A 22,867-nucleotide genomic window follows, 5' to 3' on the forward strand; every position below is an offset into this window, starting at 1 on the left:
CCAGTCTGGAATTACCTGTATTTGAGTTTGGCCAGGACATACACTTCTTGCAGAAGGTGCCAAGTCATTTCTTAAGGGCTAAAGGTCTTTTTTTCTGAGTGCTAGCTGAAAAATTTCAATCAAGATATTTTTTTCCAGAAAATTTAGATTGTTGAAAGAAAAATATAGACCACGAAGAGAAATATTTCTATTTGAAATTGAACTTCAGTGACTCAAGTCCTCTTTTTTTTTTTTTTTTTTTTAATTAGTGGGGTTTTTAAGTCAGATGGCCTCCTCTGTACAGCCTACAGCCAGGGTCTCCCTGTTGCCTCCCTGTGCTGACAGGAGATGTAAATGGTGCACCCGGGGGATACAGCCTGACTAGACATCCTGGTGCCTGCAGGAGAAGGGGTGCTAAGGTATACATTCTCCTTAGACATAGCAGAAATATTTCCAGACCAAAATATATTTTGTTTTTTGTTTTTCTGGTTGAAATGTTCTCTTCTACTCATTTTCCCATTTTCTGCAAAAGCATTTTTCAATTGAAGTTTGGGCAAGCCTTAATTTTCCTTTTTTTTTCTTCTTCCTTTTTTTTTTCTTCCTGATGAGCTTGATATTTTGTTTTCCAAGCCAGAAGAACAACTCATAAGTGCCTCAGCACTACATGGAGCCCTGGCTCTGCCCTCTGCCAGGGGATCTGAACCATCCAGTCACCGCCCTGTTGGCCCCGCATGTTTTCCAGGGCCCCAGCTCTCCTACCTTGTGAGTGCTACCACAGTGATTGCCCGACAGTGTTTTACAGAAGCGATAATACTGATATTCTGAACATACAAATGAGAGAGTTTGTGGTTCTGGCTCCCTTACATCTGGCTCTTTCATCCACGTGAAATTGTCTACAATACTGTAATATGTATTTAAGTGCTGGTCTGAACATATCGCCTCAGCTCCAAGAACTGTACCTGTGATTTTCTATACTTCAGTGTCAGCTCCTCATAAAATATCATACTGTGTTTACTCCTTTTCTTTGCGTGAGCCAAGCGATATTGCACTGAAGTTATTGTCCTGCATTGTAAAGCTGCAGGCACATCTATCTTGGGAACTTGCCTTCATGATTTACACAATGAAAAGAAAGGAATTTTGTTTTCTCAAATGTGATTCATGCCCCGCCTAATAAGGTTCTTGTTTGCCTAGCATTGCTCTGGTTTATGTGATGCTGAAATTGCAGTGAAATGAGGAGCACAATGAGAGCAGCTAGTGAAACAGCTTAAATTCAAGAAAAACCATTGATATAGACATTTGCTTTTACTCCTAGTTTGTTTTCAAAGTACAGAATTAAAGACCTAAAAAATAGTATCACCTGATGTGTGGACAGAAACGAAATTCAAGATGCATATACCTGACATTTGAGGTGTGTAAATCTGGCTCCTAGCTGTCAGGTGTTCAAGGTGTGAGGGGGAATAAGTGCTCAGGAGGGACAAACATGGGCTAAACCAGCACTTTTGAAATGCCTTTTTCTCAAAATGAGGCGGAAGGGTGGGCCAAGCTGTGCAGACAGAAGAGGCAGGTTCCCCAGGGAGAGCGTGAAGGAAAGAGAACTGGCAAAATTCCCACTGGAGCCTCTTTGTTTCTGTTGCCAGTAGTTATCACCCACCTGCAAAAGGCAGAAAAAGAGAGCACCTTTTCCCCTAATCCAAAAGCCTGCATATAAGGACGATCGAGTTCTACTGCCTTGGAAACGAAGCGGTAAGAAGGGCCTGCCCGGGACAGGCGATACAATGGCCAGGATCACTCTTATTTCTGTTCTCATCTTCTGGGCAGCCACACGGCAGGGAAGGGGAAATGAAATTACAGGTGAGTGATGCAAACCTGGTCAGAGGACCACAGCTGTTATGTAGGACAGCTTAGTTTGGATGTGGCTTACCTCTTTATTAGAAATAAACGGGCCAAGGTGGCCACTCTCCGGAGAGCTGGCAATGTCTCAGCGACCATTTAAGAATCCTCTGTTGATAATTAAACAAAGGAAATCTAACCAAGGCAAAATAGCACCTTTGTCCCCAGTTCTTCATCCCCAGGCAAAAGCCTTGTCATTTCCTTTGTGCCAGAAATGAATGAGTAGGATTGCTGCTTTGTGTTCAACAATGTGCAAATTTTTATGAAAATTGTCTTTAAAATAAACTTTTGGAGGAAATTATATAGTAATGTACCTGGCAAATTCCTAGAGATGCATAAAATGAAGCTGTGGAAGACATGTTTAACTTTCATCTATGGTATGGGCTGTAATTTGGAAAAACCTAACCCAATTGCTAGGTTGTAACTGCTGAATTAAATCCTAATTTGCTCTTAATTTCTGGTTTGATTTATTTAGATGAGAAAGGATTGTGATTTTTGGCTGCTTTTTGTTGCATGTTTTTACTTAAGTGGTTTTGCAAATCTCAGTTAAAATACAAACCATATTTCTTAAAGCCTTGCAGACTTTTCTGTTATTGTGTCAAAGTCACAGCTGAAAAAGAGGTTTCCACAGATTGGCAGTCAACAGAACCCCCATTCTAGTGCCATTTAAAGTCAATGGTGGTGACTTTAAAAAGAATTTTGAATACCCAGAAAAATTGAGCCGTTAATCCATTTTTCTTCATGTTTTGGAGCCTTCACCTTTTAAAGCTGAGTTTGAATCAGCCCTCTGTGAACCTGTTCCAAAGGATTACTTTTAAGGTTATGTCAAGACAAGAAAGGGGCTTGTCTTTGGCTCTTGCTGTTCTCCAGCGAGAAAAGATTTTGCAGATCCCAGCTCACAGTGGCTTTTCTGGCACTTGAGCAGTGAAGTTTCCAGGATTGCATCTGAGTCTGTGGCATAAATGCTATCAAGCATTTTTTCTTGCTGATTTTTTCATCATGCTCTCAGTTCTGATCCAGGTTTGACCTTGAGTTATAAGCAGCCTGCTCCTATGCAGACTTTCCTTTCAGCCTATCTTCTCAGTATTTGTTTCTATTAATGAAGTATTTGCTTTAATTGTCTCTGCTCTTGCTTAACATAATAAAATTTATACTTTCCCTGATTCTGCTGAAAGCTGGTGGTTGCTAAGATAAAACCTAAAGTCCAGAGATGATAGGCATAATGTAGCCCTACTAATGTCAGGGGACTGCCTTCTCCTGCTTTGCGATTGACTTCAGCTTTGTGTTGCTGGAAACAACAGCCAGTGCATTTCAGTTCCATTTGATAGTGCCATAATCCCATAGATGGGGGTAATGAGAACACAAAGCCAATTTGCTAAAGAGCCCAAATTGATCTAAGCCACATTGCTCAGCAGGAAACTGCTGTCAGCAAATAATTGAACTCTGTGAGTGTCAAAGCTTGTTTTAAACTGTATGGAAGTGATGGATGATGCTAAGGCTGGTGCTGCTGCACCTTTCCCTGTCACCTTCAGTCTAACCTCTTCCAGCGAGGGTATCTTTTTGTACCACCATAGCCATATCTCAAACCTTCTCTTTTGGCTTTGGCAGCCTCATTCTATACCTAGTATCAGTGTTTAAGTATGAAATATGATTTCATATCTGCTCTGACAGCTGTAGCTTCTAATTATAAACTGCGTCTAATTCTATGCCGTTTTATTCTCAATTTCATACCTGTATTTATGTTGCACATTGCTGTAGAGCCTAAGCCAGCTCAGCTGACTCTGGAATTTTTAGCTTTCCAGTGCTATGTCCTTGCTGCGGCCGCAGCTCTGCACGGACAACACGAATCTTCAGTGCTCTCCATACTCAGTTGTTCTCTTCCAGTGTCTGCTTTGCGCTAGCCACGCTAATATGTGAGCATGCTAATACGTGAGCATACATGAGCGTGAGAAATGGAGGGATCGTAGTGACAAGGGACCAGGCTGAGCACTTCTTCCTTGCCTGCCCTACCCACCTCTAACATCCTTTTATACTGTAATAGCATGATTCCTTAATTCAATAGTTTCTTTTTCTCATTTCCATAGAACAAAATTTGTCCTGCTCCTCTCACCTTCCCTGATCACCAATAGATGTTTGTGCACTTTCCCCAGATAGAAACTAGATCCAAAATGATTTAGGTACTCTTTCCATCCCACTTTGGGTAGTTAGCCATTCAGGTCCCAAACTAATGGGGAAAAAAAAAAAAAAAGGCGGAAACAAGATTTTTCTTTTCCCCATGCCTACATGTCTAGAAGCATTTGTTGGGGTAGGTATTCTTGGAGCACTCCTAACATGTGGCAAGGGAATGCTTTACAAAATACAATGACAGCTACCTCTTTCTTGTAAGGCACTTGTGCCTCATGTGAAGTGGTAATCGATCAAATGCATCGGATAAAAAGCAGCCCTTGATCTCTGACTTCTGCTCCAGAACCCACATTTGTTCTCTTTTCCCCTCTTCCAGAGGGATGTCCTAAGTTTAACCAGGGGAGGGAGGCCACCTTACCACCTTACTTTCTCTGGTTCACTTCACCTTCAGTTCGCTCCTGCACAGCGACCTACGTGCCACAGCTTGGTACGGGCTTTCACGGTCCTGGTCAGACCTCTATCCCAGCCATTGGGGTCCTCTCCTGGGTCAGGCAGGGTGTGGGTTTCAGCCCCTCGGCTTGAGACGAGCTGGGTGTCTTCCTTCCTGCCCCTCATGACCATCTCCTTTCACTCTTTTCTTAAGGACAAAGAACAGCCCTGGTGCTTTTTAGTGATGTGAAGGACTTTCAGCTGCTGTCTCTGGAGCTAGCTTCAGGGACCGGACACAGAGGTGCCCTGCTTGAGGCTGGGGAGGAGGAGGAAGCAGGGAGTGGGATTTCCAGAGATGCCCTTATTCTTGATATTTTCCTGCTGACCTGCTGTAAGCAGCAGCACAGGGCTCCCTGGAGCCTGCTGGGAGGTCTCTCGCTCCCACACGCACCCTCTGTAGCACGCCCCGGCACCAAACTCTGCTTTTGCTGCAGGACGAAGGCACAGATGGGTTAGGCAGAGCAGGGCTGGGCTCCCACGGGCCCGATGCTCTCCCTGGGTCTGGTCAGACACGAGTTAGTTACCGTCGAGAGGGAAGGCTGGGGGTGGTCCATGGTCAGTCCCAGCTGCCTTCTCCTTCCTTCTGCTCTTCCAAAGTGCCCTTGTCCGCAGGGAGGTGTCTGTGCCTCCGATGGGGAACTGCACCAAGCAAATCCATGTTTCCTCATGGCCTTTTGAATATCTAAGGCAGGCCATATCTTTCAGGCTGTTCTTATTCGAGCAGTTGCTAGCATTAGGGCTGGAGGAAGACCTTCTGGTTGATTTGGTTGAGCCAGCTTCAGGGTCGTATTGTGGCCTTGGTATCTATCCCATGCTTTCTTCTGGACTGTCCTTGCACTACAAATGGATCGTCCTGTTCAAAGCTCTTTTACCAGTCCTGTTCAAATTGCACAGATATCTTTTGTTTAGCTGGAAAGCTAAACATGATAAAAATACGTGATTCCTAAGAACCTGACAGGTTCTTTTTTTTCTAGAATTGTTTTTTCATGTTTCATCTTTGCAGGCAGGAGATAAGCTGTACAAATAAGATAAGCTGTAAATATTTTAATTGTATGCTTGTTGTGTATACTGTTAGCTTCAGTCTGTCTGTTAACTGTCTCTGGTCCCCTCAGAGCTCTCAGAAATAACAGTCCTGCCGCACTTGAATCCCTGCAGCTAATTCATATTTATCCTTATTAAAGTTTCTTTTGCTTTGTCTAAAGGATGGTATAGGCATTTTAATTCTCTCTCATCTGTTTCCCAAATGGGACACAAAGTGACTCAGCCCCTCTGGCTTCTATAATATCTCATTAGGAGACAGCCTGATGCCTGTGACATGATTGTAGGTTGCTTACTGCTAATTCTAAAACTCCATCTGGTTTTGTTGCTGTTGTTGTCGTTTGGGTTTCTTGGGTTTTTTTCCTGCTCCTGCTCAAGTATTTCAGTTTTAAGTAAAGCATGTAACAAGTTTGCTCCTCATTATGACTGGTTTCAGAACTCCAGAAACTGAGTCCCATTCCCAAATTACGTACTTAATGAACTTATTACTGACTTTGTTTGTACTGAAGTCAATGAACCACAGCAGCTCTCAAAGGGCCTGGTCTAATATGGTCTGCTACAAATGCAGTAATGCAACATAGGAGCTCCAGGAATACCTTTTGTGTCAGATACCTGGAAGTCCTTCCCAATGATGCACGAGTACCCAGTTTTAGCCTAAGGTGATGTCTGAAGGATGTCTTATTCCAGACATCTACTGTGACTCATCTGCCCATGAGTTCCTCGCCCTTCATTCCCTTTATAGTCAGCGGACAAAGACGAACACTTTGGCAGTGTGAGCCTGGAGTGGACATCTAAAGTACTCGGATGACTCTGCCCTGGAAGTGCCTATTCTGCTCTGCTGTTAATTTCTATTAATGTATGTTAATTTCTATTAATGTATATTAATTTCCTTTACAGTCACTTGAGTTAAAATGCCCTTTTTCTGCTTTGCACCTGAAGGCACTGAGAGCTCTTTGAATTTTCTGCCAATCTGCATCCTTTTGTGACTGAAGTGATGCCTATGACAAGCAGTCACTACTAATTCTTTCTTCTGTCCGTTTTCTGAAGTGATGTTCTTCCTAACATCAGCCTTCCTAGAAATCATTCATCTGTGTTAGTTCTCTCACTGCTTTCTCATAACAGTATTTTTAACTAGATACTGCAGGGAACTTATGCTCTGGGGTGACAAGCTGGTGCTGATCCTTTTCTTTCCTGTTTTTTTTTTCCGCCCTAGAAAAAGGCCTCTCTTTGCTAGGGTACCATCTGTGCAACTATAGCCTGACCAAAAATGTGTTTAAAATGGTTGCCTACCAAAAGGCCTATGAGAAGAGCACTTCCTGTGGAGGATGGATACCATGGATGGTGTGTCCCCGGACATACTATAAAACGCAGTATCATACTGTTGAAGTCCCTGAAACCATCACTCTTACAGATTGCTGCGAAGGATATGAGCAAGTTGGACTCTACTGCTCTTTAGGTAAGTTTTAGTCAGATTAATAGTTGAAATAGATGTCTGATGGAAGAGGATTCATTTAAACTAAAACATATAAAGGCTTAATTCAGTTCTGGGCAATAGGTTCCTGTTCACTGACATCAGTGAGTCTGCAAAAATCTACAGTAAACTTGGTCCAACACAGTAAGGAGTAGACATACTCCTGATTCTTGCTCTTTGCCACCCCTAGTCACAAATTCACTGAAGGTCCAGGTGAGCATGAAGAAGACACCTGCTTGTTACCCCTACAAGGGCTCATTACTTGTCCTGGTTCAGGCCAATATCTGTGGCGAAGTGCAATAACTCACGTAGCCTTGCCTGGTGCTGTGTCTGCTCTGAGCGTGCTTGCATTTACAGTAGGAGCTTTCTTCTCAAAAGTAATTTGGGATGCACTAGGACAACATCTCCTTTGATTTGGAGCAGAGTCAGTTCTCAGGATGCAAACCCAGTTTTGGTGTTAATTTAAAACAACTTATTTTAAGGACACCTATTTTAAGGTTGGTACCAACCGCTTTCCGATCAAAACTAAATTAGGGCCTATTTTCTCAGGGCTTCCTTGGTTACCTAGGGCTTGGTTGGAGGACTGGAAACTGGTGAACCTTTTGGTGGATCTGATCTAACTTCTGAGTTTTAACAAGACTCTACTTGGGAAGACTTAATTGTCTTTGACTCAAGATGGAAGCTTTTTCCCCTTCCCACATCAGGGCTACCAGTCGTCAACAAGAAATTGCTAATTTGTAGCAGAACTCAAGTCATAGGTGGAAGGGATTCCTTTGGGAAAAGGAACATTTGGTGTTTTTTTTAATGGATAAAGCCACGTGCTTTTAAGCTGAACAGGCATCTTGGATTAGTTAGGCCATCATTGAACTGTTCCAGCATCCAGAAAAGTTCTGCAGGACATAATTTTGTATCCTATTTTCAGTATGACATTGCATTTTCTCCATTTCCCCTTTTCAAGTTGTCGTCCTGGGAATTTACATAGTCTCAACACTGTAATAAAATATAGAAAAGGAAAGCTCCTATTGCAGCCCTGGTCCTCGCTTTGGGTCATAAGACTTGGGTGACTCAGTTCCATGGGAATGTCCCCGAACCTGCTCCTGCATTGGATCATATAACGTGACATGAGAGGGTATGAGCCATATGTCTTGTCATGGGATCTGTAAAGAGCAATGTGTTCATCTTACTTTTAAGTTGCTTCAGAGCATTGGAAAATGAACCTCCAAACAATTTTTGCAAGGTATTTTCTCAACAGTTACTAGTAGAATATTGTGTCTAGCAGGAAAATTCCTTTAACAGAAAGATGGGAACACAGAAGTGGCTGTTGTGTTTTACTTGTTCTTAAAATGAGTTGCCAGAGAAGGGGAATGAAAGCATAGTCAGATACACATCATCCCTCATTTACTGTATCCTGCTATTGTTTGGCTCTGTGGCTGTTGTGGAGTGTCAGCCAGGGCAGAATTTGACCTGCAGGTTACAGTACGTCCAGGCAGTCTTCTCAGACTGGCAATGGACCCACTGTTGATAATATGTATTTTCTAAGCAGCAGTTCCATTCTGGGGAAAATCCCCAGGAGATCTAATTAGTGTTGAATAGTCACTTCAGTAAGGTCTTTTTGATATACACGCATGTGCATACATGTGTGCACATATGTATCAAATGACAAGGCTGAGAAGCAATCGGAGAAAATTGCTTTTTAATTCTGTAGTACAAGGAAATAGCTCTGTCAGCTAAATGTTGAAGTCACTAGCTAGTTATGGTTGTCTCTATTTGTACAGGAGACTATGAGTGATCAGGATTTTCACTCTATAAGTGATCTTGATTTTCTCTGAAAATCAGGACCGTCTTCTTGGGTGGGAAAAAGGCAACTTGGTAACACTGTAAATATTCTTTCCCAGTATAATTCTATGCCTTTTAAAAGCATCTCTAGGGATATTTTAGGCTTGAGAGCTGTTGATGAGTTTATTTCATCTCACATTAACAAATCTGTAAATCTCTTGTAAAGCTTAGCTGCAGAATTTCTGCTCTGCCCTTGCCACATTGTTGATGGGCACTCTGGGCAGGTTTGTCCATGAAATACTGTGGTCACCTTGACTCTTTTTCCTGTCAAAGTTAATTTGGGAATATTTTAAACCATAAAAGGATTTGTATGGCTTCTAGGTGATTTCTGTGTTTACATTATTCCGGTATCTTTGCTTTTCAGGGCATTAGTCATAAATTCTGTGAATGGTAATGTACTGTCTAGACACAGTCTTAAATAAATGATGAAAAGAGAAACTGGAACTGCTGAAATTACTGCACAGCATGCTGTTGCACTACTATTATTTTCTTCTTGATGTTATCCATGCTGGCATGCTCTCCATCCTGCTAGGAGCGGAAAGGTCTCCATGACCTTTCACGGTAACCTGCTCCTGGCCGCTCCCCACCTTTTCTTCCTAGAAGGAAACATTTACCCCTGCCTGGTATATGGCAGGCCCCACTTTTCTTATTTCTTTACTGTTGGGGAAAAAATGTCTATAACATTAGTCAGCTTGCTCTGGTAGTTCTCACTAGTTGCCCATCAATCCATTAGGATAGTATTACACACGCACACACTAACAACTTCAACGTTTTTTAAATAAAAATTGGAAAGTTAAGTATCTAAAAGTTACGAGGTGCTAGAATTATAAAGGTAGAATTAAATAAAGACAATCTTTGTTTCCTCTCTTTGTGCCTTTGCGTGCAGATTAATAAACTCTTTTAATTACCTGATCCCGCGCTGCTTTGCCCCAAGGACCACGTTTCCATGTGGTGCTCAGGGACGATGGAGCCCCTCTAAGGAGCTTCCCAGCAGCGCATCATCCTGGTCTCTGCGTTCGGTGCATGGTTCAGCGCTCTGTTGAGCCTCTCTCTGAACATAGAATTATTTATCACCTCTTGAGGTGAATCCTGGGGCGATTCACAGACAGCAATTTGTCTTCACGAAGCCTGCGGGAAGGGAGGGAGGTTCTCTGTCTTTCACAGCTGGGCAAATGAGCTGCGGAGAGACTGAGATCAAACCACTTTGTGTGCCACCTCTCAGACACCTAGGGTCAGGTTTTAATTTTTTTTAAAATTCATTTTTATTTTGATTTTCAGAGTGCTTAGAGCTGCCTTTAACAACTTGCGTGGCTGGAGTGCAGAGGCTCGTGTCCTCAATGGTGACTGTGAGCAGTCCCCTCATTGCTAAGCAGGTCCCAGGGCTGCAGGTCAGGTTCCTGGACCTGTGAAACCCACAGCTCTGAAAGGTTGTTACGAATGTGTTGTACGAGACTTTCCCAGCATCTTGCAGGAATTTCTTTTAGGCAAAGACAGGGTCCAATTCTCCAGTCTAATTTCCAGCTGCTTGAATCAATGGTATGGTTACTTCTCCTGGTGACTGGTTTGCTGCCCACCTTCCACTTACTGCATAAGATGAAACTAGAGAGCTTCCTTATCTGCCATCTAACCCTGCTTGATCCCCAGCCAGGGAGCAAAAGAACGCATCAGCATGTGATGAAGGCTGGTTTTTAAGCACACGTGTACAAAAATACGTTGACATAAGAAGGCCCAGACAACCTTAATCCTGGAGGTTCTTAACTTGAGAACACTTAATTTGCAATGTTAAGGCCACACTTTAATCGGGGTACGCTTTGTGTGCATAACTTCCTAAGGTTTTCAGAAAAACAACTGTAAAGTAAAAACCCCTTCATTTTAGGTGCCCAGGTAGCTCCTCAGCAGGGCTGGGACCTTTCAGAGGCTGCATGCAGATGTTTGCATGCTGGGTCTAACCACAGCAGCGGGGAGCTGCTGTCCCTCCTGCTTGGGCTGTCACTGGAAAGCCATGGGACCGCGGTGTCAGCGGGGGCATGCGGGCAGCATTGCAGCATCCCCCCAGGGTGGGAAGGGGGGGATCTCACCCCGAAGCAAGTGTCTCTGGCTGCCCTGTGGCTTGGGTTCCTTGTGTGCCCCCAGCAGCCACAGAAATGGGATTACGGGCATTGGAGGGTATGTCCCTGCCAATTCCCTGTGGTGTCTGCTTATGGGCCTCTTGTCTGGGAATTGTCTCGTCCCTTTCTGAGCCCACTGAAGCTGTCAGCCTCTGCACCCTCCTGGGCTGACACATTGCAGAAGTTCACTCCCCTTTGTGTAAAGAAGTGGGTATTTTTACCCATTTTATTGTGGGCTCTGGTGAATACCAGCTCTGCTTTCACCTTACTCCCTGCCTTTGGGATTTTGTAAACCTTGATTGCATCCCCCTCAGCCTTCTCGCACAGCAAAAAGTCCCAGCCTTTTTAGTAGTCTGTCCTTGCAAGTTATCCTCTCCATTCAGTTACTCACCCCATGCCTTTCCTGACCACATTAGAATCATAGAATCACAGAATCGTTTAGGTTGGAAAAGACCTTTGAGATCATGAAGTCCAACCATTAACCCAGCACTGCCAAGTCCACCACTGAACCATGTCCCTAAGCACCACATCTACACCTCTTTTAAATACCTCCAGGGATGGTGACTCAACCACTTCCCTGGGCAGCCTGTTCCAATGCTTGAAAACCCTTTCGGTGAAGAAATCTTTCCTCATATCCAATCTAAACCTCCCCTGGTGCAACTTGAGGCCATTTCCTCTCATCCTATCACTTGCTACTTGGGAGAAGAGACTGACCCCCACCTCTCTACAACCTCCTTTCAGGTAGCTGTAGAGAGTGATAAGGTCTCCCCTCAGCCTCCTTTTCTCCAGGCTAAGCAACCCCAGTTCCCTCAGCCGCTCCTCATAAGACTTCTGCTCTAGACCCTTCACCAGCTTCGTTGCCCTTCTCTGGACTCGCTCCAGCACCTCCATGTCTCTCTTGTAGTGAGGGGCCCAAACCTGAACACAGTATTCGAGGTGCGGCCTCACCAGTGCCGAGTACAGGGGCACGATCACTGCCCTACTCCTGCTGGCCACATGATTTTTGATATAAGCCAGGATGCCATTGGCCTTCTTGGCCACCTGGGCACACTGCCGGCTCATATTCAGTTTGCTGTTGACCAACACCCCTAGGTTCTTTTCCATGAGGCAGCTTTCCAGCCACTCTTCCCCAAGTGCGTGGGGTTGTTGTGGCCCAAGTGCAGGACCCAGCACTTGGCCTTGTTGAACCTCATACAGTTGGCCTGGGCCCATCGATCCAGCCTGTCCAGGTCCCTCCGCAGAGCCTTCCTCCCCTCAAGCAGATCAACACTCCCGCACAACTTGGTGTCATCTGTAAACTTACTGAGGGTGCACTCCATCCCCTTGTCCAGATCATTGATAAAGATATTAAACAGAACTGGCCCCAATACTGAGCCCTGAGGAACACCGCTTGTGACTGGCTGCCAACTGGATTTAACTCCATTCACCACAGCTCTTTGGGACCAGCCATCCAGCCAGTTTTTTTACCCAGTGAAGTGTACACCCGTCCAAGCCATAAGCAGCCAGTTTCTCCAGGAGAACGCTGTGGGCACCGGTGTCAAAGGCTTTACTAAAGTCCAGGCAGGCAACATCCACAGCCTTTCCCTCATCCACTAAGTGGGTCACCTTGTCATAGGAGACCAGGTTAGTCAAGCAGGACCTGCCTTTCATAAACCCATGCTGACTGGGCTTGATCACCTGGTTGTCCTGTACATGCCGCGTGATGGTACTCAAGATGATCTGCTCCATAACCTTCCCCAGCACCAAGGTCAGGCTGACAGGCCTGTAGTTCCCCAGATCCTCCTTCCAGCCCTTCTTGTAGATGGGCATCACATTTGCTAACTCCAGTCACCTGGGACCTCCCTGGTTAGCCGGGACGGCTCATAAAGGATTGAAAGTGCCTTGGTGAGCACTTCCACTGGCTCCCTCAGTACCCTTGGGTGGATCCCATCCGGCCCCATAGACTTGTGTGTGTCCAAGTGGTGTAGCAGGTTGCTAACCATTTCCCCTTGGATAATGGGGGCTTCATGCTGCTTCCATCCCTGTCTTCCAGCTCAGGGGGCTGGGTACCCCAAGAACAACTGGTCTTACTATTAAAGATTTGAGGCAAAGAAGGCATTAAGTACCTCAGCCTTTTCCTCATCCTTTGTCACTGTGTTTCCCCCCTGTCCAATAAAAGATGGAGATTCTCCTTAGCCCTCCTTTTGTTGCTAATGCATTTATAGAAACATTTTTTATTGTCTTTTACGGCAGTAGCCAGATTAAGGTCTAGCTGGGCTTTGGCCCTTCTAATTTTCTCCCTGCATAACCTCACAACATCCTTGTAGTCCTCCTGAGTTGCCTGCCCCTTCTTCCAAAGGTCATAAACTCTCCTTTTTTCCCTGAGTTCCAGCCAAAGCTTTCTGTTCAGCCAGGTCAGTCTTCTTCCCCACCGGCTCGTCTTTCAGCACATGGGGAGGGCCTGCTCCTGTGCCTTTAAGATTTCCTTCTTGAAGAATGTCCAGCCTTCTTGGACTCCTTTGCCCTTCAGGACTGCTTCCCAAGGGACTCTGTCAACCAGTCTCCTAAAAAGGCCAAAGTCTGCCCTCCAGAAGTTCAAGGTAGCAGTTCTGCTAAGCCCCGTCCTTACTTCTCCAAGAATGAAAAGCTCTGTCACTTCATGATCACTGTGCCCAAGATGGCTTCCAACCATCACATCACCCACAAGTCCTTCTCTGTTCACAAACAGAGAAGGAGCAGTGGGGCCCCTTCCCTAGTTGTCTCACTCAGCAGCTATGTCAGGAAGTTGTCTTCCACACACTCCAGGAACCTCCTAGACTGTTTCCTCTCTGCTGTATTGCATTTCCAGCAGACATCTCATAAGTTGAAGTCCCCCATGAGAACAAGGGCTAGCGATTGTGAGACTTCTCCCAGCTGCTTATAGAATATTTCATCTGCCTCTTCATCCTGGTTGGGTGGTCTGTAACAGACTCCCACCATGATACCTGCCTTGTTGGCCTTCCCCCTGATTCTTACCCATAAACACTCAACCCTATCGTCACCATCGTCAAGCTCTAGACAGTCAAAACACTCCCTAACATACAGGGATAGGCCACTGCCTCTCCTTCCTTGCCTATCCCCCCTTCTAAAGAGTTTATAGCCACCCATCACAGCACTCCAGTTGTGTGAGTCATCCCACCATGTTTTTGTGATGGCAACTATATCATAGTTTTCCAGGTGCACAATGGCTCCCAGCTCCTCCTGTTTGTTGCCCATGCTGCGTGCGTTGGTGTAGATGCACCTCAGATGGGCTATTGATCCCACCACCTTTTTTTGGGGAGAAGCCCTAATTCCTTCATGACCATTCTCAGGCACTTCCATGGTTTCTAACACATGAATAACCCTTGTGTCTTTGCTGCCGCATGGATCTCCATCCCCTACTTCCACTGAGATGGCAGACTGAAGGACCTCGCTATCACACTGTCCCTCAAACATTGGTGTGCCGCCTCCAGGCTTATCTCTGGCGAGCCTGTTTTTCTCCCTTTCCCCCTTCAAATCTAGCTGAAAGCTCTTTCAATGAGCCATGCTAACTCCTGTGCAAAGATCCTTTTCCCCCTTTGAGACACGTCCCCCATCCGTTGCCAGCAGGGCCCAGGGGAAGCAGGGGTACCCAGAGTCGCATCCGAGCTGCGGGCTCACCAGGGATCCCTGCTGGCTCTCCACCGATTGCCAGTGCAAGTGCTGGCGGGGCAGAGCATGGCCATGTCAAGGTGCTGCTGGAGGCATGAACCCGTTGGAGGTGGCAGCAGCTAAATTTCAATAAGTTTATTCTGAGCGTGCACAGACTGATCTTGTGCTTCAAAGGCCATGTTCTTCCATTGTCCGACAGCTGTGACCTTGCCGAATTTCAGCCCATGGCTCCTGAATATGTTCTAGTGAATGATATGTCTTTTCAGGGAAAGGTATTAAATATTTGTCAGATGCTGAACTAGCAAATGCCCTCCATTCCGATTAACCCCTGGACAGGCAATTGGGATGGAAAGCATCCATCTGAGCAGGTAAAGTCTAGAAATGCTCAAAGACCTCCAAAACAGGGTCATGTGATGAAAACTGCCAGTCTGCCTTTGTAACAGGCTTTGCCAGGAGCTCTTTCTATAATATCATAGATTTGTCTCCACCTTCTGATGCCTGAGACAAATACAGCGTTTTGGTCCTTGGCTCTGCTGCACCCTCTGGGTGAAACCCAGCCCCTCCAGGTGGAATGAGAGAGAGGAAGGGGGTTACGGCTGAGCTAATGGTGTCCCTCAGCATCTGTCTCCTGGGACATCCCCCCATCCTGCAGTCGCAGCAGACCTGGCAGCTCTCATGCGGGCAGGCTGGTAACTGAGCTTTCGTTGCTAAGCACTGGGTGCTGCATTTCTGCTTCTGTATGTTTATGCAAATAACGGAGGAGAAAAGCCTATACTTTATCCGACTGACAGAGGAGTTGGCTGGCTTGCTCCCCAGTGCTGGCAGTGTTGCTTGGTAGGTGACTGTCCCCAAGATGATTGAAGTAGAGAGCGTAAATTGAATTTTCAAAGTGCATCGGTACAATTAGGCAGAAATGTGATGTGAATCCATCTGTTTCAGCTGATGCAAAAATTATGACCTTTTGATTTTAGATAAATGGCTAGTGTGGCACTCGGCCAGGATTCAGTAGTGTTTTCTGAGATTGCATGTGACTCATTAAATCTTTTACACCGCAGTTAAACATGACAAAAAAAGACCCAGGTGGAAAAAGCTGCTTTGAATCTCAAACCTGCTTGAACTGCACCTGAATCTCAGAGCTGGAGGGATTTAGATGCTTGTGTCAAGCTTACCAAGATCCACCTGGTTTGAATAGTAAGGAGCACTGTTGACGTACTAACCCAGGGAAATCCCTTGGTGCTCGTGTCTGTGCAAGCTCCCGGTGCGAGAGGCTGCTTAGCCTCTCTGCATGGGAGGCTGGGACGGAGCAATCGTGTGAGACTGGGAATGTGTGGGGGATTCATCTAAGGGCAACTGAGGTTGTATCACACATTATTGTGGCTTTAGACTAGACATCGGGAAGACGCTTTCTAGCAGTAGGACCCATTTGGGGGAATGGCCCATATTGCCAGCCCCAGAGCCAGAAGCAGAGGCTCCTGGTCCATGCTGGGAAGCAGATTAATACTACTGGGGCTTGCTGGACCCAGAAGTAACATGGATAAGATTGCACAGGGTTGATTTTTTTTTCTTGTTCTCCTACTGCAAACCTAGGCCTATGACTCAAAATGAACTTTGGAGGCAGAGTTGGTCCTGGGGAAGAGCAAGGAGGGCAAGAGCCCTTGGTTGGCAGGCATGAAGGGGCCCACACTAGTCTGCATTGTGGAGCAGGACAAACCCTGCTCCCTGTAGGGCAGTCGGCCGTTCGTTGGGGTTCGGGGTGGGGGCAGAGTTTCCTAATTTGCTGCCCAGAGCTCTTGTGGGTCTAACATCAACTTTACTTGAAAGATGCTGGCAGCTGTGTTAAAGCTTGTGCTCATTGACTGTATGCACACAAAGTATACACACAGAGTGTATCAAATACAATATAAAAGAGTGTGGGAAAGTGCTGTCCCACCATGTATTCTGCATGCAAATCTTTGAAATTACACCTGCAAGTAACCTGCATGCTGCTGAGAGGTCTCAACTCAGTGCACTGTTCTCCAGCTTGTGGGTTTTGGCAGGTTTTTCAGCGGAGGTGTGGACCCCCATGATTAAGCTATGCTTACTTTTCTTAATCACCTTTCAGAGATCTTTGACAAGCATACTTTGGGCCCCCGAAAAGACACAGAGCATGGTCTTAAAACCACTGGTCTTAATAGGCTATTTCTTTATGCAAATATGACTGCATGTCCAGTGGATGACTTTAATTGCCCAGTTATGGATCAGGAGTTTGTAGGACCAAAAACCTGTAGGCACAAAATGAATGGAAAAGAGAAATCTTTTAGGTTGATTGGAAGGACTAGAGCTGAGCATTACTTGGAGCTATGTTTGAGAGTGTGGGTGGAAGCGTTGTTCATAGAGCTTAGGAATATTTTCTCTTTTCCTCCAGAGAAGAGTATGTGCTGGCATTGGGCCAGGACCACTGTGTGCCCTTGGCTTGGGATGCAGTAACCTTCTGCCTTAGCTGCCCTCTCTGCAGGGATGTCCGCCATGGGCTACCGACCTCCTGGGATGGCTGGCTGGCTGACACGGAGAGGGCGCTGCCAGGCTGGAGACCGTGGGCTCAGTTCTGATCTCCTGCCCCTCTCTGTAACCCACTGAACTGTACCCGAGAACAGCATTTTGTCTCCACTCTCACGCAACGTCTTCAATTACTGTAACTAAAGGTTAACCTTGTCGCAACAAAAGGTTAAATGAAAACTCCCGATTTCTAGCTTAGACATTACTTGTTTCCTTTGATCGTTATATATTATTTGGATTAGTCATAGCTGACATCAGGCACATTTTCTGCTTTGCAGTGCTTTGGGGTCTCCACGTTCAGAAACTATCTATCTATCTATCTATCTATCTATCTGTAATTATTAATGGCAAATTATAAGTTCAAAATTTCTGTAACAGAAATTTCATGAACAAGAGAAGAATCTGAGAACATTTACACTCTTGAAATGAAATAATGGTATTTTAGGCTACTATTTTCTCCCCATGAAAACCTCAGAACAGACGCAGTTCTAAAATGAGGAGGAGGTGTTTGCTGTAAATGAAATAGCACAATTTTATGGAAACAATTTTCTATATTTTTGTTCTCAGAAATTTTTTTGTTACTTAGCACTCAATAGATCCAGTGTATTTGCTTCAAGACCTGGTATTTGTCCAGTGGAGAATATGGAAACATCTGATTATCCTTGCACGTTCGATACTGAATGTCCAGGGCTTAAAAAATGCTGCAGCTCATCCAAAGGAGCAGGCTGTGTGGATCCAGTGCCAGAGGGTATGTTACTGATAAACTCAAGACTGCTTCTAATAGAAATACACGTAATTTTTCCTTCTGAGGGTGGGAGTGGGCAGGAAAACTGTTACCATAGCTCTTCATAAAACAAATACGGGAATCTGCCTTGGATCAATTCCAGGATATTAATTTTCAGTACTTGCACCTGGGAGTGCTGAACCGCGGGTGCTGCGGGTCCCGTGGACCTTGCTCAGGTTTTTCTCCTTCACTGGCACCGCTGCCTGCGACATATGGCGAACAAGGCTGTAGCTGATCGCCGTACGTGGGCCCTTCATTTTTGCCAAGTTTAAGCTTGCTTCGGTTTCTCAGAGCCTTCCTATAGCTCTGTCACTTTCTATAGCATCAGACCTGAGATGATTTGGCTCTCTTATTTTGTACGCTTCAGGAAGAACATTCTGGTACAACGTGACAGTGCTTGTGAAAATGGATTTTAATGAATTAATCAGAGTGGATTCCCACCTTCTGAATCATTCACGCCTTTTGCACTCCATGGTACGTACAAACACGAACGCTCCCGTGTGTTGCTTGTTGTGTCCATGTTTCTGTTATTCAGTAACCACCGCTTGCTCCAGCCCGGGACGGAGCAAGTAGTCCTCTGTGCTGGGCATAACCTTGCCAGCCAGTCGCTCCCCCTTTGTTCTGCCAGATAATTTTTTTGGGCCCTAATTTATCCCTAATTGGTGAATGTTACCCTCATCCTCAAGGAGCTCAAGTAACATTGATTTATCAGTTTCTTTGGTAAATTTTTCAGGTCTCTTTTGAGGGCAATTTAAAGACATTCTGAAATATAGGTTTTTTCCTGATTAAGAATTGCTTGCTCCAGCTCTGGCTCAGTTCAGTTTTGGGTCTATGACCAACAGGGTCTGGATTTCAAGACCTGCAAAGCGTGCTGTTTTCTGATAAGGAGTTTTGAGTTAAACCTTTCAAGAGACAAACCGGATCTATGGCACTGGGAACTACATGGCCGGCAGAGTCAGCAGCACCAGAAGTTTCACTGTGAAACCCCAGGATTATGGTGGGGGACTGTGTCTGGGTCAAGGGCATTTGTTGTCATTCTTGCCACAGAAGCAGTCCTGGGGGAGACAGCAGGGTGTTGCTTTAACTGTAGGACCAAGGCTCTGCCTCGTGCGTGGATTAGCAGTGGCATCGGCAACAACGTGTGCACAGCCACACGACAGCGGCATGGCGTGCCTCTCCCTGTCCCCGACACGGCAGGTTGGAAGAGTCGGAAGCAACCAAGAAAAACACACGCTTCCTGAAAGGAGGGTCTGCAGGAAGAACCAGGCTGCAAACTAAAGCCGTGCTCAGACACGGGGGCTCGCTTTGTCCTCTAAGTGGTATTTAGGAAATGGATAGATGAACTAGGACAAAGACCCTCCAGACCATAAACCCAAAGCATTTCCCTAGTACATATCACCATGCCATGGAGAAAACCGGGCTCAGATATGGCCTTTGAAAGGTACCCAAGAGGGCAGTTCCCTATTTCCCTCCATTTTTATTTCTACTCTTCCCCAGTTTCCACCTGGGAAGGGGCTAGTAGCAAAGGAAACCCTTCTCCCATCACCAATTAGCACTGACAGGCAGAAGAACAGAAGGTAGCAGTAGCATGGGGATGTTGCATGAATTTACTTCTTCCTCCTACCTGAATTCACCCTTCTCATATCCTAAAAAAGTGAGGAACCCTGGTCCTGTTACTGTATAGTAAGGCACAGAGAGCAATAATCTGCCAAGACTTTCATATCTTGGTCTAAAGCAAGCTATGGCAAAGTCAAACACTCAAAAAATAGGAAATATAAACTGAAGCTTCGCAATGAGCTACTCCTCAGAGGAATGTCTTCCAGGCCCTGTCTGCTCCACTGACTCCTAATGCTCAGCCCACCACCATGCCACTTCTCTGACCCCTGACTCGCAGTTGTGATGACTTGGCAGTCCTGGGGTCTCTGTGGCTCTTAGTTCCAGCCTTCTTGCTCAGTCTATTGCTTTTCTTCTTTTTCATTCTATTCCCTTTGCCAGCAGTCTTTTTAGTTGCTTCAAGTAAGAACTGTTGGACAGCTTTATTACAGATGAATTGTAGTAGCATGTCTAAAGTATATTCTGCCTATTGAGATTTTGATGTTTAAGCCAAACAGACTTTTACATGCCATTACAAGCCAAAAAGACTTTTTCCTTATCTTCCTGGGTTGCATCCTCCTGCCTAAGCATTTGAGATCTGACATGAAGCTCCACACTTCCCTTAGCTTGGCATTACTGTCCTGTAACTCTGTTGTGAAATGTGATAATAACAAGAGCTCACCTTGCATAAATACAGACCTAAATGTTCCCACTTTGCTGTAGTTTCTGAATGGGTGCTTTCTACACTCAGATTGTGATGATAATCATTGCATAGGTTATGCCTCATTGGCATACAGTTGTGCTGATAAAGAAATGAGATACCAAAGTGTTTGTTCCCCTGTTTTCCAGATTACTGGTGCATTACAGCCCTTGAACGCCTCTGTGCACCATATCCAGAGTAACCGTGCAGAAGTATACGCTGGGACAGTGGCCTCCCAGGTTCTCATTGGACTGCATCAGCCAGCTCCGCTGGCAGAGGTTTCCTCTTCCTTGAAGGACATTGTGAAGCGTGTGTATGAAGTAATTGACACAGAAGTGCAAGGTTAATTATTATAATCCTGTCACGGGGGAAAGCTTTTTCAGGGGGCTTCATCCATCTTCACTTGGGATTTCATCTGTATGACTATCCATTTGCTTTCAAAAATAGCGTAGTGAATCTTGTAAACTTTGCAAATATGGCCCTAACCTATCCATTATAGGATGGAGAGGGTTGTAGTTAGTTAATAATTAGTTTGGAGTGAATAATTTGGAGGGGAATACTCCTGCTTCCCCAATTAAATTTATTTTCTCCTGTCCTGGTTTCGGCCGGGATAGAGTTAATTTTCTTCCTGGTAGCTGGTATGGTGCTGTGTTTTGGATTTAGGATGAGAATAATGTAGATAACACACCGATGTTTTGGTTGTTGCTAAGTGGTCTTTGCACTGGTCAAGGACTTTTCAGCTTCCCATGCCCTGCCAGGCGCACAAGAAGCTGGGAGGGGGCACAGCCAGGACAGCTGGCCCAAGCTGGCCAAAGGGCTATTCCATACCATATGGCGTCATGCTCAGTATAGAAACTGGGGGAGTTGGCTGGGGGGCAGCGATCGCTGCTCGGGAACTGGCTGGGCGTCAGTCAGCGGGTGGTGAGCGGTTGCATCATGGTTTTTTTTTCCCCCTGGGTTTTGTTCCTCTCTCGCTCCCATGTTGTTTTCCTTCTCATTACAATTTTTTTGTTGTTCCAATTATTAAACTGTTTTTATCTCAACCCACAGGTTTTCTTAGTTTTGCTCTTCTGATTCTCTCCCCCATCCCACCGGGTGGGAGGGTGAGCGAGCAGCTGTGTGGTGTTTAATTGCCAAGTGGGGCTAAACCACAACACTCCTAATAGCATAGCATAGACCATCGTCATACGAAAAAGCAAAAGTGCTCAACATTTGTAGCATAATCATTAGTTGTATTGAACAGGCTCTTAAAAAAAGTGTTTAAAGTATTCTTGGGAAGCAGATATAGTCCGTTTTTATAGACATGTATTACTTCCAGTAGCTTGCATGAAACAAGGAGTATTTATAGTCTGTTGATTACTATAGCGTATTACTACCTACTTCTAAAATGTTAGGTAAATATTTAAATATATTTGGTTTAAATTATTTTAATCTACTTATTACTGTGTAGTTATGTAAACATTTTCCTGAAATGCATCCATAAGGACCGTTGTCATAACTTCTTATTCTGTGTTTTTAGTTTTGAAAACTCAGTCTAACTTTCAGTGAAATCACTGGGTAGATCTCCTTCTCCCTGCCACTGACATCTCTTAGGTTTGGATGACACCCTGCAACTGTAAGCAAGAGCTGCCACTAACTATCCTCTTATTCCAATGGACTGGAGTAAAAAGTGATAGGGTTATAACTGAATGAGGGCTAGTTTCAGGGAAGGGCAGCATTCTGATTTCATTGCGCCCATATACACCCGGAATTGCTTCAGCAGAGTTACTGCAGTTTTACACTGAATTTATCACATCCAGAGCCTGGTCTACACACATCACAGATCAATCTTGATGCTGCTATCAATATGTATGCAAGATGTGTTCTTCTTCTTAGATGTCAATGAATGTTCCTATGTTGAATTCAATGCTTGTGCCGAGAAAAACACCTGTGTAAATCTGGAGGGTTATTACAGCTGCGACCCTCAGCACGAACATGCAGATGTCAACCCTCACCAGCTGAGCCCAAGAAAGGAAGGTAAGAAACATAGGTCTCACCTTGGGATATACTGAGAACGCTTCTGCAGGACTTTGTGGTCTAACGCAGGTGCCACCTGCAAGGCAAAGATTTCTGGAGCACACAGTGTCCCTTCTCCTCGTCCACGTAAGCCAGCTGTTAGCTATTTCTGATTGAAATGCAGTGTATATGTGTCACAGTACCTAGCAGTTTCTCCTACCTCACCCTCAGCTGTCCTCGCTCACCTGCCAAACCCTCTAGCTTCAGACTCTGCTTCTCAGAGCAAGTCACTCAGCGTCAGTACACCTCCCCAGCCTCCTGGGGAGATGCGATTAGTGACGCTATTTGTACGTGAACCCTCCTGCCCATTTTGACTGCGTGACTGCAGCCGGGACTCGGTGGTTGTATAATCCCACCCTGAATTATACAGAGTCCTCTGCTGGAGGCAGACGGAGTTTGGCAATGGGTGAAATAACACTTTGTGGTACCAGTTCAGGAAAATATAGAGGCATGTACTTACAGCCCACAGACATCAATGGGCCTGCTAATAGGCTTAAAGATAATGAGATAAATAAGTGCTTGCAGATTCAGTGCTTTAGTTAGAAAACAATTTTACAATCCCTTAATCCCAAAAATTAAGATGAAGTATTACTTTATGCTTTTGTGATATGATAATA

General features: G+C 45.2%; 1 protein-coding gene across 1 annotated transcript in view; it reads left to right on the forward strand.

The window, feature by feature from the left end:
* Positions 1–334: 334 nt before the first annotated feature.
* UMODL1 (uromodulin like 1) overlaps positions 335–22,867 on the forward strand; it is a 60,571-nt gene continuing 38,038 nt past the window's right edge. The window contains exons 1-6 of the mRNA XM_075519140.1: positions 335–1,830; positions 6,734–6,976; positions 17,705–17,866; positions 18,270–18,376; positions 20,345–20,537; positions 22,071–22,211. Coding sequence (XP_075375255.1) covers positions 1,755–1,830; positions 6,734–6,976; positions 17,705–17,866; positions 18,270–18,376; positions 20,345–20,537; positions 22,071–22,211 — 922 coding nt within the window. The 5' untranslated portion in view covers positions 335–1,754. The remainder of the gene's footprint in view (positions 1,831–6,733; positions 6,977–17,704; positions 17,867–18,269; positions 18,377–20,344; positions 20,538–22,070; positions 22,212–22,867) is intronic.

Source organism: Mycteria americana, chromosome 1, assembly GCF_035582795.1.
Source record: "Mycteria americana isolate JAX WOST 10 ecotype Jacksonville Zoo and Gardens chromosome 1, USCA_MyAme_1.0, whole genome shotgun sequence".
In the NCBI taxonomy this organism is placed as follows: Eukaryota; Metazoa; Chordata; class Aves; order Ciconiiformes; family Ciconiidae; genus Mycteria; species Mycteria americana.